Source organism: Odontesthes bonariensis, chromosome 5, assembly GCF_027942865.1.
Source record: "Odontesthes bonariensis isolate fOdoBon6 chromosome 5, fOdoBon6.hap1, whole genome shotgun sequence".
Lineage (NCBI taxonomy): Eukaryota > Metazoa > Chordata > Actinopteri > Atheriniformes > Atherinopsidae > Odontesthes > Odontesthes bonariensis.
Window position 1 is genome coordinate 25,616,452 of NC_134510.1, and position 14,083 is coordinate 25,630,534.

At 42.7% G+C, this 14,083-nt stretch overlaps 1 protein-coding gene across 5 annotated transcripts; it reads left to right on the top strand.

Annotated features, from left to right (window-relative positions):
* Positions 1-4,563: 4,563 nt before the first annotated feature.
* LOC142380125 (uncharacterized) lies at positions 4,564-14,083 on the top strand. Of its 5 annotated transcripts, none has more exons than XM_075465683.1 (4): positions 4,568-4,983; positions 5,369-5,496; positions 7,692-10,152; positions 10,441-14,083. In XM_075465683.1, exons 3-4 carry the CDS (start codon positions 8,124-8,126, stop codon positions 12,804-12,806), a joined length of 4,395 nt encoding a protein of 1,464 aa, XP_075321798.1. In that variant the 5' UTR covers positions 4,568-4,983; positions 5,369-5,496; positions 7,692-8,123; the 3' UTR covers positions 12,807-14,083. The 5 variants fall into 5 exon arrangements, with proteins under 5 accessions (XP_075321795.1, XP_075321796.1, XP_075321797.1 ...); XM_075465684.1 differs by having other exon boundaries at positions 4,570-4,983; positions 7,692-8,340; XM_075465680.1 differs by having other exon boundaries at positions 4,564-4,983; positions 7,692-14,083.

Consider the following 14,083-nt stretch of genomic DNA (forward strand, 5'->3'; position numbering starts at 1 on the left):
CTTTGGATTTGGACCAAAGTTGAAAAGTACCATCCCGACCGTGATCAGTCCAGGTCCAAAACCCAGGCTCTGTGATGTTGTGTGGTTGTATCAGTGCTCTTGGTAAAGCTCATTCCCACTTATGTGATGGCAGCATTCATCCAGAAAAGTACACAGATAATTTAGAGCCACATGTACTGCCTTCAAGGCCTTCTTTTCTAGGGATGTCCATGTATTTTCTGACAAGATGAAACCGCATTTTACACACTTTAAAATGTGGTTGAGGAAGAAGAGGGTACAGGTACTGGACTGGCCTCCCTGCAGTCCTGACCCGTCCCCGAAAGAAAATGTGTGGAGAACTGAGGAGAAATATTGAACCAAAAAATGCAGCACTGACCCTGTACTGTTGCACAGGTTAAGATGCGTCGGTAAGGAAGAATACAACCGAACACTTAATCTTTTGGTATTCTCGATGCCAGAATGTCTTTTAGATGTTGTAAGAAGGAATGGAGACATTACAAAGTGTAAAAGCTTTACCTGATCAACTATTTTCAAAGTACACAGCAGGTCTGAAATTCAACAATGGATGAATATCAACAAATGAAACGAAGCTGTCAAGACATAGCATGAAATATATTTGATTTCTGCTACATCTGCTATAAAATACAAGTCAAGTAAACGTAAGAATCACTGCTTTTTTTTGCCTAAAGTTGCAGTTTGGCAAATGTAAGCCATTAGCAACAATCACATTACCCTTCAAAAGTGGTAATGCAGCAACTGAACTACCTTACAATTATACCAAAAATAATTATTTATCTAACCCAGTACAATATGATATAATAATACCAGTAAACCCCTTCAAGTCCCTGATAAATATCCCTGTATCCCTGATACAATATATTTATAACCTCTGACTGACTTCAGTGCATATTAGAGGCTCAGAACATATACTGACATTTATTTAGTTAAACCATTTTGCTATGTAATCTATTTAAATTTAGACTCCTTTTGAACTAAAAAAGACAACAAGACAGTCGTAAAAGTGTTCTGATTCTAAACCGATGAGTAGAATTTATTCATTACAAGTTAGTCTGCCGGTGAAAATTGAAAGTATTTCATTGTTAACAAGACAACTTAATAAATTAACAAGTGCTTTTAATACCACACACTAGAGGTTTCGTGTCATAAATACTTTCTATTATATTATATATCACATAGATTAATTGGATTATCATTAGAGATACATTCACAGGTAACCATTTTACTAAAATTTCATCAAGTGTTTCATGTGAAAAATCTTAATCTGCAACGTTGCATATGGCTCAGATAAATCTGGGAGAGTAAAAGTAAAATCTAGTACCAAATGTGTGGAGAAAAAAAAAGATGTAAAACACTTTACAGCCAAGACATGGCCTGACGCGGGGCGATTATGCTCTATATTTAGGCCAAGACTCAGACTGAGACTGACAAATGTCTCACATATGCAGACAACGACAGCTCTGAGACAAGAGGTTTGGTCACAAACAATTAGTTCTATTAAGAATCAACTAAGAGGCAAATTAACATTGTATAAGAGGTCAGACCATAAACTGCAGCTATATTAACAAAAAGCTCTTTAGTCTTCAGTAGGTTAAAAACACACACAAAGTGAGTCTGTACAAAAATCCCATATCTCTGGGCTGTGAGATATTGTATAAGCTGCAGTAAGGCTATAGAGTGCTACTGGGAGTGGACAGTGGTGCTTTTAAATGAAATCCACTCTCGATCATCTGAACATAGAGTTATATCACAGGCATACAGGATCCCTGCAGTGAGGTTAGAGTTGTGTAGCTCATATTTAAAACCTCCCGTGAATACATTTATTGCACTGAGACGCATGAAGGCTGAAATGAAAGAGCAGGAGCCGGCGGCCATCGGGCTGATACAGGAAATATTTTTAGAGGAGGTACACAAAGGACACAGAAAATATTATGTTTGGTTTAGGCACTACCTGCTGCTCAGACATTGGAGTCGCTGCAGTTTGTACATTTCGCCACCAGGAGGTTCAGTGATTCCAAGATGAACTGAGCACTCAGGCTTTGTTCAGAATTACAAAGAACTTAAAGCTGTGACTGCTGACTGGCTGAGTGAACTACAGAGATCATCGTCAGTGATGTTCAACATGTGTCAAAACTGGGGATCACTTAACTCTAGTCTAAGAACTTATTTTCCTTTTTCTTTGCTGTTTTCTATGGAGAAGAACTGTTAAATAAGCCATTTATGTTGATAACAGCTTTTTAAACTTGAGCGGTTTTATTCTCCTTGTAGGGTTTTTTTTTTGCAGCAGCAGTTCAATCAAAAAGACTTATTCCACCGAACAGTGGATGTTTGAGATGTTTCTGCTAGTCGAATTCTTATAAGCATTAATGTGGACTCTTGTCACAAGAGACAGACCGTTCTAAGAAAGTAGTTATCAGAACTACCTTCCTCGAATTTCGTTCTGATAACTATCCTTCCCCAGCGGAACTGTTTCAGTCTACATTCGCACATGAGTCGGGACCTGATAGGGACTGATGCGCCGCGCGCAGCCGTCTGCTTCAGTGACGTGTTAGCCGTTAGCCGTTTAGTGCTACATTCAAACACAAAACAAAACGGTAAAAGTAAGGAGAGTAGAAAAAACACCACCAAGAAGCTAATATGGAGAGCGGGGAGGCCACCGTGTTTATGGTCTGCATGATGGTGATATTAATCATGGACAATCACATCAGGCGTCTAATATCGAGGCTGGAAAAGCTCACAGAGAGAGTCAGGAGATACTTTTTCATTTCATGAAGGAAGAAAGGAGAGCAGAGCGCTGCAGACAAATGAGACCAGTGTAAGTTTAACTTATTAAACACCCGCCGGTTGTGTCTGCATCTATGAGGAAACATTTCAGCCGTGATAGCATGACATGGGGCGTAGCTACCGACCACCAAACACCTCCATAAGATTAGTTCTATAGAACTATGAAAAGACCCGACCTCGGAGAAGGAGCTAAATAGTTATAGGAACTAAGGGAGAAAGCCCCGAGTTCCTGTATGTCCGAACACGGGAGAAAACGGCCCCGCGGATTAAAAGGTTATTAGAACTGCCAAAGGTTCCTACAGTCCGAAAGCGGCTATAGATGGTTGTTGGTAATGTCCTTTTTTTGTTCTTTCACAGTATGGTTCATGATCTATTTGAGCATTATTACAAATAAGAGAGGGTTGGGCCTACAGATATTCACATCTTGAATATTTAGTCTGATGTTGAGCTCCTGAGTGTCTTTCTACTTTCGCACAACACAACTTACAGTCACTAAACACTATTAAAACTTTAATGCCCTTGATTAAGTAGTGATATTGGGGCTTTAAACTGTTCAGTTTGGTATATTTGTTGTTGGGATTGTAGGAAAGAGGTGATGCGGAAGAAAATAAAAACAACTCTACCTTGAAATGTATTTGTTAAGTATTTATTTGGCTTCATAAATGTTGTCATGTGAAACAGAAAAAACACCCTTTGTCACATCTATGGTTTTACATATCTAATCATAATAATGATCAGTAATTACTGCTTCCACAGGAACAAAGAGGGTAAGCAATAGGTAGGTACTGCTAAATAGATCCACTTGATTAACTGATCATCAGAAAGTGTGAGCACCTTCGTAAAAGCAGACGTTTTGGCAGTTTGCTGATCCGGAGCATTCAGCTGTGTGTGAACACAACAAAAAGGGGGAAAGAGGTCAGCAATGATCTTAGAGAAGCAATTGTAGCTGCCCATCAATTTGGGAAGGGTTAAAATATCATTTCCAAACTATTTGGAGTACATCGTTTTTACATAGAAAAATATTATTCCCAAGTGGAAAATTTTAAGCTTATACTTTCCAGCAAGTTCACCCCCAAGGTCAGACTGTGCAATGCTCTGATAAACTGTAACACTGGGTGTTGCTAAAAGAAGATTTGATGCAGCACAGTGATAAACGTGCTGGCATCTAATTCAAAATAAGCATCCATTAAAAAAAAAAAAAAAAACATGTATTAAATTTCAACATCCAAACATTTTGTTTTTGTACTATTTTCAGTTAATATGGGATTTAATAAAAGATTTGCATCACGATCAGTTTTTAAAAAGCTCTTACTCTGTTGGACGTCGGATGATAGCGCTTATAAAATATCCACAAACTGGATGTTTATACAGACAGCAAATCTTTTATTAATGTTTTATTGGCATGTATTAACTCCAAATGACTTCTTTAAAACCATTAACATCTGAGGTATGTGCATCATGACCGGGGTTGTCTCTCCGAGCATGTAGGATTGATATATAACACAAAATATAAACTATAATGGTGGTAATCCATGCAGACATCGATGACACTGATCAATTATACATCTTGTTTTTACAGGCCTTCAAGGCAGCACGCATTACATATAGCCCGGGGTTAAGTTTTTAAACCAAGACTGATAACATGTGCGATAATCATAAAGGCGCAATGCACTGCTTAACTTTAGGGTGTGGTGGTGGAGTCGACACAAATTACCTGCATATTAACATTAGGAAAAGCGGCTCTCCGCAGCGTGAAACCAGTGAATCCACTGTGAGCCCTAAACAGCCGACCGTGAGCCCCGCTGCTGCTGCTACCCGGAAATATTACAAGGGCCGGAAAGGACCAATGTTAGGGGAGCACACGTCACTCACTTTTACCCAAAAATATTACCACCGACCGTCCAAATTTTTCTCGGCCGTCGAAATATTAAGTTAAAGCTCCAGGTCGGTGCAACCGGTCGCAATCAAATGTCAAGGAGGCTGCTGCGGAGTCCGCTGGCGTATATTTCACGAGGGAACTGTGTACGCGCTCACCCAGCTCAGCATCAGTGAAAATGGCTCTGGCTAACGACTGGAAAACGGCACGCAGAAATGGAAGCGGACGATAGCTAGCTAGTCAGTTAGAAGAAGGCGTGACAGGCCTCATCCATCTGCAACTGTGCTCTGCAACTGGATGCGTAGGTAAACATTTGCCGAATATAGGTTACGCAGATGTATATGCTAGCGTTAGCATCATAATGTTAACGTTAGTCGGCGTGCTTTTAACATTGTGGTGAGAAAGGAAGGCTAACGTTAGCAACATTGTGGCTTTTCTCAATTGCGTGTGGCACCAAATAGCCAAACACGCCGAGCCAGTGTAAAATAAGATGCTAAACCGTGAAGTTTTGTATGCAACCGCGTCCAATGTTTTTTCTTTTTTTTCTCCAAATGTTAGCCAATACTGTTAGAGGATGCCACCTTAAGTGCATCCGTTATTACTAGTGCCTGAAAAGTACAGCTAATGTTTACATTGTGCGGCCAGTGTGATGCTTGTGTTAATGTTTAGCATTTCTGCCATTCTTTACAGGTTTGCAGGTTTACATGATAATGAGAGGCAGTCAAATGTGCGATAGATTATCTTCCTCATCTGCCAGGGGAGCTCTCTGCCTTAACGATTCATTGCATCAATTAGAGGAAACGGTAAGATATTAAAAGGTGAGCATAACGACATTTAAAGTAAGTTTACCACATGCAATGCACTTGTAACCTCTTCAAAAGTGACGTAATTTTCATTTTCAATCGAGGGAAATGTTTGAACATCAACATTGGTTATTCATTTTTTTTTTTAAAATGTATGCAAATGTATTTAATGGGTAATAATAGATCATCCCCGTCGTTTCGGTCGTTGTGTTGAACCAAATACAGATCAAGTTGACTGACCTTTTATCTGGATAGTTACAGTTCAAAGAAAATCAGCTTTCTATCTGAGCAGACAGTGTAAAAAACATATGAAAGTGAAATTTAGATGAGATTAACAGAAATGGGAAAAGGTATTATTATACAAAATAAACTATAATTTGGACTATCTAACTAAAAACACTTCCTACATGTGTACATTTATATGGACTGAAATTCAAACTAAACATGAAACTGCCATTTGAGCTATGTCATTATAAACACACTAAGGCCCAATCCCTATTCCTCCCCTTGGCTCCGCCACTCATCCTTGTCCCTCCATGTTGCAGGGATAAGGTGCTGCTTTTATTTTGGGGATCAGGGAGTGGTGGTCATCTAGCCCTTCAACCCTGGCATCGGTAGCCATTTGGATCGCTAGATGACCACCACTCCCTGATCCCTGAAAGAAAAGAGGCACCTTATCTCTGCAAAACAGAGGGCTAGAGCCAAAGGGAGGAATTGGACTTTGGTCTAAAACATAAATGTAAAGGGTAAGTGTAGTTGTAGTGCGCTTGCTTCTGAAAATGTGCTTGAATTAAAGTGAAAATGAGCATTAATGCTGTTTAACTTGTATTTGACAACAGTTATAACTGTTCTCTGTGTTACTCAACATTAAGAACTAGTACAAAGTTTCAATTTCAAAAGGAATATATCTTGAATATAGAGTTAGAATAAAAAGGACTTTAAATGGTTAAAAATATTGATTAATATCTTTAAATGAGGTTAAGATGATCTGATGGAATGACTATTTATCAGCATTGGTCTTCAGTCACCAGAAAGGTTTATTATATCCAAAGTTTTGTCAGTGAAAATCCTAAAAACAACTGGAATATCTGTAAAAAGGACAAAAGCTTCACTCGCATCAAAATCCATCTTGATCTATCAAGTTTATTTTGGAAATGTAGCAATAAATCAACCAGTCTAAAGTAGTGTGGCTGAAATCCAAATTATTAGTTACAGACATATGCTGTTTCTTTTTTAAACATGAAACTGCCCCTCACCTTTGTATCAGCCATCAATAGCAGCCATACTGTATATAATAAATGTTTATACAGTGTAAGATACATCACAGAACACATACATTATTAAAGCATCAAAGGATTGTGGTAGTTTAGTATACAGTTAGGTAATAAAATGGGTCACTATCTCCAAAGCTTTGTTGAATATGCAAAATCTGCCTCTTCACACAGACGCCTACAAGTTGCATTAAATGCATAGAAAAAAAAAAGTCCTCTGTAGTAGATGCGAGTCTGATTTAAAAAAAAAAAAACAAAACAAACAAACAAAAAAAACCAATTGGCATTTATGCAGCAATTCTAGTATTTCTGCTCCCCAGCAGTGCTGCGTCATGGTAAGTCATTACAAAAGGTAAAATGCTAAATGTTTTCTTTGTCTATTGCAGTGGCTGGGAAATAATGTAAACATCTGCAAATTGTTGACTGAATATCTTTCACCTTCTCTAAATTGTAACTGGAAGTTTTTATTGTATATTGATCGAATTTCTCACTAAAACTAAAAGGCTAACTGACAGTAATAAGTTTGATATAATCAGAGGTATTAAATGAATATTCTAAATATGCTGAGGGAAAAGGCCACTAAATTGAACCAAATCTCATTGTTGACTTGTATGATATAATAGTTCAAGGATTCTTTATTGTCATACCAGCTCACATGCACATGTTTACGGTACAAAATTAGTATTGTGTACGGTATTGTGGTATTGTTGCTGTGTACAGTTTGGAGCGATCTATCTATGATGCTATCATCTGTTGAAAAAATTCTGTATTTTCTTACACAGGTTTAGGTTTCACAGATTAGCCTCAATTGGACATCTTGGCATAGATTGATGGCTGATTAGTTAGGGACTTAGGACAGGGATTTTTATTTTAATGCTAAATTGTAGTCTATAGAGAACTTCTATGACTTTCCTCCTTTTTTTAATTTTGTGTTTTCAGCTGTAGGTACTTCTTGGCTGAACACGGATGAGGAATCTTTCTTAGGTGAAGGAAAATGTCAACGCAGTAATTCTCAAAGGAGACAAGAAGTCGTCATTTGAACAGCTTCTCAGTAGAACCTATTTTAAGCAATTTTGAAATCTACCTGCTAAAAAGACAGTTTTACCTATTGATCATCAGTTTTATCACCTCAGCTACCCCACTCATTTTGGAAGTAGAGTGTGGGGAGTGGATGATCCACAGGGAGTGGCAGCATCAGAGATAAACAGTCTGGAGACATGAACTTTAAGCTGTCTTTTAAGTAAGAAAGTAGTAGCATAGCCTCACCCTTAGGGTAAAGTTTGTCTTTCACCAGTGAGTGGTGGGATCATTATTGCCGCTCCTAGCGCTGGAGGTTTGGCACCTGCACCCCCATGTGCAAGTGAGTGGGAAATGTTCCAATTTGGAAAATACAATCTGGACATTATAGAGATGTTAAGTGGGCACCAGGCCCACCAGTTCAAAGGCCTTGGCTTAGATCGACAGCTACAACATCAGCAGCAAGTGCAACTTCACCAGCATCAACTCCAGCAGCAGCAGCAGCAGCAGGCTGAGTCATCTGGAGCTCTTCTGTCTGGACTTGGCTTGGGACCCCTGCAGGGGTCAAGAGGTAACGCCTTTTCTGATTCTGCCTCCATTTTTGCCAAGATGAGTGCCCCTCCTCCCCCACCTTTACAACAACAGCCTTCCTCATCTCAGAGCTCTCGTTCAAAGTCCAGCAAGATGAGCAGCAGCAGCTCAAGCCATTCTTCCGGCTACCCACAGTTCCTGCGCTCTTTCCACCCGTCTGAGGCAGCACTAGCACAGGAGCAGTTACACCCAGGTGTAGGCCGCTTTGAGCACTTTGCTGGGGGAAGTAGCAGTAGTGGGAGTGCTGGGGGATTAGGAGGATTAGTAACATCAGCACCTCCACCCCCTCCTCCTCTGCATCCCGGCCTCTCTGTTCCTCAGGCATCACCTGGCCCCTCCTCTTCCTCTCCTTCCCCTTCAACCTCTGTGTCCACCTCTAACAATCCTTCTAGCAGTGCAGTCAGCTCATTGGGACACCAGTTGGTTGGGGCCCAGCCTGATGCACGGAGCCTTCACCAACAGTTTAGTTGCATGTTAGCCGCTAATCAATATTTTCTTTCCGGGGTGCCTGCTAACGCTAGTTTAGAACAGTTCCTTGTTCAACAGGGAACCCATAACCACTTAGGGATTGGTTTAAGTCAAACAGGTGGGGAGCCTAGTACTAGCCTTGCACCGCCTCCTGCTTTGCATTCTTCTCACTCACATGGCCACTCCACTCCCCAACCACAGCAGACTTCACAGCAACCTCCCCAGCAGCAACAGCTCCCACCTCACTCCCTTTCCCATCCTCACTCTCATTCCCATCCTCATCACCCTCTCCACCCAGGCTCCCAGCCCTCATCACTGGGTGGGTTTGACTTCCAGGGCATCCCTGTACTCTCATCAAATCAAATAGCTTCTCTGATGCAGCAAGAAGCAGGTTTGCCCCTCCCCTTACCACTGCATTTATCCCTATCTAAGGAAGATGGTAAGGGGGAAAACAGTGGTGGTGGTAGTAGTAGTAGTAGTAGCAGTAGTAGTAGGAGGAAGAAAGCCATGGCAGGCTATTTGCCACAAAGAAAATCTGAGAACAGTAGTAATAGCAGTAGCAGCCATGGCCACAATAGCCACAGTGGTAATCCTAACACCAGTAGTAATGGAGGGCTTAGTCATGGTCATCCCCCGGCTTTAATTGGCAGTGGGGTTGGTTTATCAAATATGGGCGGAGACCCGTCATCCCTTCTTGCTTCATCATCTTCATCCTCATCAGTAGTTTCTTCCTCCTCCTCCTCTGCTCCCTCTTCCACTGCTGCCTCAGTACTGGTTACTAATGATTCTCAGCTTTCTAAATCTGATAACCAGAACTCAATGCAACCCAATGCCGCAGAGTCTGATACAGAGCCCCTTTATAGCTGTGGAGAGTGTCGCAAAAGCTTCCCTCAACTTTCAAGCCTTCGCAGGCATTTGCGCATGCATGAGCCAACCACAGCAGGTACTAGCAATAGTGCTACCACAGGCCCAAACCCTATTCACATTAAAGCAGAGACCGACCCAAGCCTCCCCCATTCGACCCAAGAAACTCCTCAACCCACATCCAATTCTTGTCCTAGCCCAGACAAAATTTTTCACTGCCCCGATTGTGGCAAAGGCTTTAAGAAAAAAGGGCACCTCCTGCAACATGGTGTTATACACTCGTCAGCCCGCCCATATGGCTGCTCCACCTGCTCTCGGGCTTTTAATCGTAGAGAGTCACTGACACGCCATGAGAAGATACATGAGGAAAAGCCATTTCGATGTCCCGCCTGTGGTCGTGCCTTCCGTGAGAGCACCTCTCTTCTCAACCATGCTGCCTCAGGCACCTGCGGCAAGCCAGGTAGGGGACCTAAACAACGGGGCAGCAAAACAGGAACTGATGGTGAGGACAGAGTCGGGGGAGGGGGTGGAGGAGGTAATGGAGGAGGGGGAACTTATCAGAGCAATAGAGGGGTTATTTATGGGAAAACTGAGGAAGAGGATGGTGTAATCATTGTGGGGGAAGGAGAACCAAAATCAGGTTTAGGATGTGATGGTCTGTTTCAGTCTGGAAGGGGAGGGAATTCAAATGACAGGGACAGAACAGATGGTAAATACCCCACTGACTACTCTCGGAATCGTTACACAGGCTACCATGATGACCACCGTTCTCAAGGTAATCCATCTCCATGCTACTCTGGTGCCTCCCCCTGTGGAAGTGGGATGGCGGGCCCAGCTCTGAGAAAGGCACCCTTGGCCCCAACACTGCATCCACACTCACAGAGCCACAACCAGCACCATCATCCGCAGCAACAGCCCCACCTGCCCCTCTCTTCTCTACTGGATGACTCAGAGGATGATGTCACTAGCTCTGTCAATAATGCAATCTCTGCTATAACAGCAGCTAGTAACAGTGGAAATAGAGGGGATGATAGGGGAGACATCATAGGAGGCCTGCTAGGTGGTCTTGGTTTAGGACCTCTGGGCTCACCTTCATCCACGTCTGGTTTGGATAAGAATTTCAGAGGTGGTGGGAGCCAGGAGGCTTTGAGCAGCAACCCACAGAATCCTACTTCCAAACCAAAACGTCCTCGCAAACCAAGAGCTAAGAAAGATCCTTCAGCTTGTGGACAGCCCCCAAAGCGTCGGCAATACACCCCCAGAATGGGTCCCAGCGGGTTACCACGCACCCACCTTTGCAGTGTCTGTGGTAAGGGATTTGCACGCCGCGAGACCCTACGCAGGCACGACCGCATCCACACTGGAGAAAAGCCCCATCACTGCACAATTTGCGGAAAGTATTTTAGAGAGGCTTTTCACCTCAGCAAGCATCAAACAGTCCACTCTGGAGCAAAGAATTACAAATGCACCATCTGTGGAAAAGAGTTTGGCTACTCCCAAAGTCTCAGGAGACACAGCAAACTCCACCAGAAAGGCGAGCTCGAAGAGGTGCCCACAACACCAGCTTCAGAGAACCTTAACAGCTTTAACACAAATCCTCAATGTAGCGTGCCGCAAGACAGGAACCAGAACCAAGCACCAAGCACCTCTTCTTACTACCCCTACTCTCAAGACATCAAGCCTCAAGACACCAACCCTCAGCCACAGCCTCCACCCCAACCCCAACCCCCACCACCGCCTCGACTCTACACCTGTGCTATATGTTGGAAGTCCTTCCGTCATCACTTTCACCTGACTGCCCATCACCAAACGGTGCATGAAAGCGGAGGAGAAAAGCTCTCCTGTGAGGTATGCGGGAAAGCATTTGCTTACTCTAATAGCCTCACTCGACACAGGCAGTCTCAGCACGGGATTACCCGCGCTGAACCATCTAACCCGCAAGAGGGCAGCAGTGGGTCTGGAGACAACAGAGGTGGGAGTGATGTTAATCAGTCAGCATCCGAGAGCGAGGCTGCCACCAATGCCCTGCTTCAGATGGCTCCTTCCACTGAAGCCCATGGAGGGCAGGGTCTTAGTGTTGTCACGCATAGCCACCAACAGGCACCCCCGCAACCACCAGCTGGCTACTCCCCACTCTTTTATGATGCTGCAGCAGCCCAATCTTCTGCCTCCGGTGCTCCATCTTACTCTCAGCCTCTGCCTCCCAACTCTACAATCATGCCCCCGCACCACCCGCATTCCCCCGCCGGGGTGAAAGGAGAGCATATTTATCCAGCAGGATCCCGTAGCCGCACGCTTCACACCACAGCCCCGTTCCAGCCCCTCACCGAACTGCCCTCCACTGAACATCACCATCTGCATCACCATCATCATCACTCCCACCATCATCCTCATCATCAGTCTGACACCCAGTCCCAGCAACACCTTGACTGCAACACCCAGTTGTCCCACGATGACATGAGACGACAGAAGAAGAAAAAAAAAAAGTCCGACAGGAGAGATTGGAGGGAAAATAAATGGGAATCCCAAGATTTAGTCAGATTTGATGGAGTGAGAAGGAAGAAAAAGATAAGGTGTACAGTAAGAGGGCAGTTGAATAAAAAACAAGGCTCTCTCCGTTTGACAATTAGGCGAGGAGGAGGATCAGGTGGTGGTGGGTATAAGCTTGTCAACACTGGCGGAATGAAGGTGCAGATCCTGTCATCTCTCAAAGTTCCTGTGAAACGTTTTGGATGTCCCATATGCCCTAATTCTGTGTTTTCCCGTAAAGCGGGACTGCTGATCCACATGGCAGTAAAACACCCACGAACCGCCTTGAGCACTCAGGAGCGACTAAGGTGCAGTGTGTGTGGGAAGCAGTCTCACAGGGCTTTGGCAGCCTTCATCCATCGGGCCTCCCATCGCGCCAGAGGGACTTTCTCCTGCCGACACTGCTCCTCTCGCTTTTGGAATGCTACACTTCTTCACAGGCACAAAGTGTCCTGCCGCCGCAGGGCTAAAGGACTGCAGAGAGGAGATGCCAAGAGGCTGAGGCTTTCGAACAGACCGGCAGACAGACAGACCCACGAGGGTCATGAGGAGATGCCATTCCTACAGGGACCATACAGATACTGAGCATCCTGCTGTCTGAGAAGAGTGGCATACAAGAGGGATTTTTTTTTTTTTCAGTTCTAAAATAGGAAAGTGAGAGGAAAAAGGACTTGAAAAGGCATCTGCCTCATGTCTCTGTTGCATCTACTCTGCTGACTATTAGAACGAGTGTGTTACCAACTACTGTAGAACAACCTATAAGATATCACCTGAGATTCTTCCAGATTATATTGGAAGGTGTTTTCAAAGACTTGACTGTTTCCATAGGATCATTAATTAACCCCTTAAGTGCATTGACACTATATGCTTGGCTGACACTGTGCAGTTAACTAGACAAGTTTAGGTGAAATGACCTGCTAATGTATCTCTTTTCCCCATAACTAAAATCCCTGCTACACCTCTTGCTGTATGATAAATGTCTCTGCTGTGTATTTTGTCTTGATGTTGTTCACTTAGAGGCTCCGAGGATTTTTTCTTTTCTTTTTTTATGTAAAGTGCATTTACTAGGAGTAGGGACATGGGGACAAAGACCTTTTGTCGTCAGTGCATGTATGTTCTCTGGTCAAGTTTTTTGCTGAGGTTGTGAAATCACTCCTACAGTATGTGATGGTTTATTCAGTATATCCCCAGAAGTTTGTAGTGTAAACTTGATTTGAAAATGGCTCTATAATCCCTCGTGATTTAATCACTCATAGATATGTCAAAGTTGTTGGTAATTAACATAACAAGGATCCCTCTCCTGCCAAAATGAAGAATCTTACAAGAAGCCTTGCTAATGATGTTCACTTTACTTCCAATTATTTGAGATATTCCTAGCTTTTATACCAAGAGATTGAAAACAGGTTAAACGAGTTGACTGTAACATGTTTATCTCACGTTATTTGTATGCTCTTTTTAGCAGTGATTATTTCTACAGTACTTCACAGTGTGTTAAAGACAAGGACCTATCATGATAGAAACAAATGTAATATTCCATGTATTTATGTGTGTAACCCAATCAGTCTTCATGCCAATCTTACACTTACCCCTTATACGTTTAACTTTTTGCTGAGTTGCAATCATATTCTTACTGTCACGCCTTGTTTTTGTTTTTTTTTTCTTCTAAAGAAAACACGTTTAAAGTACATCCTGTCACTTTAGTCACACATGAAATGTTCATACCCCTGTCAAGCCTTGTTGTTTTTCTTTGTTTTTTTTTCTTCTAAAGAAAATTATAGTTTTAGTAGATTTCTATTACATTATTTACTGAGAAGTCAGTAGTTGATTATATTTCAGTAATGAATAAACCTTAAGTGTAATAA

Bases quoted from the DNA above. Each gene is read 5' to 3' on its own strand.
- LOC142380125 (XM_075465680.1), top strand. From the start codon at position 8,124: ATGTTCCAATTTGGAAAATACAATCTGGACATTATAGAGATGTTAAGT.